At 64.8% G+C, this 497-nt stretch overlaps 1 protein-coding gene across 1 annotated transcript in view; it reads left to right on the top strand.

Annotated features, from left to right (window-relative positions):
* Position 1: 1 nt before the first annotated feature.
* GHDC (GH3 domain containing) overlaps positions 2-497 on the top strand; it is a gene marked incomplete at its 5' end in the record, with an annotated part of 2,172 nt that continues 1,676 nt past the window's right edge. Inside the window, 2 exons of the mRNA XM_017746913.1 lie at positions 2-206; positions 370-472. Coding sequence (XP_017602402.1) covers positions 2-206; positions 370-472 — 308 coding nt within the window. The remainder of the gene's footprint in view (positions 207-369; positions 473-497) is intronic.

Genomic DNA, 497 nt, shown 5'->3' with positions numbered 1-497 from the left:
GCTGACCCCTGATGCTGCCCGGGCAGCTGAGCTCCGTGCTGAGTGCGCCCGCGGCTTCGAGGGCATCGCCATGCGTCTGTGGCCACAGCTGGAGGTGGTGGTGCTGAGGACGGCCCATGGCACGGAGCGGCTCTACTGCGACTCCCTCCGCCAGGCCGACTGCCAGGGGCTGCCCTTCTACTGCCCCTTCTACCAGGTGGGAGGAGGTGAGTGTCCCCCACACTGGGGTGTCCTCTTGGCCTGCCCTGGGTGCCCTCAGGGAGCTGCTGCCATGTGGCAGCACAGATCTCCCTGCCCCAGCAAGTGCAGGTGTATCTCTGTGCTGCATTCCCTTCCTGCAACCTGAAAACAGCTCTGTCCTGGCACCAGCAAAATGCTTCCCCTTGGAGAGGGGTGAGGCTTGTGTGGGCAAGGATGGGGCGTCTGGGGAGCTCACGTTGGCACATGCTGCCTCTGCCCAGCCCTGCTTGGTGTAAACCTGTGGCCAGCAGAGCCAG

The sequence above is a fragment of the Corvus brachyrhynchos genome, unplaced genomic scaffold (genome assembly GCF_000691975.1).
Source record: "Corvus brachyrhynchos isolate BGI_N302 unplaced genomic scaffold, ASM69197v1 scaffold30, whole genome shotgun sequence".
NCBI classification, from domain to species: domain Eukaryota; kingdom Metazoa; phylum Chordata; class Aves; order Passeriformes; family Corvidae; genus Corvus; species Corvus brachyrhynchos.
This window is presented reverse-complemented; position numbering and strand designations above follow the sequence as displayed.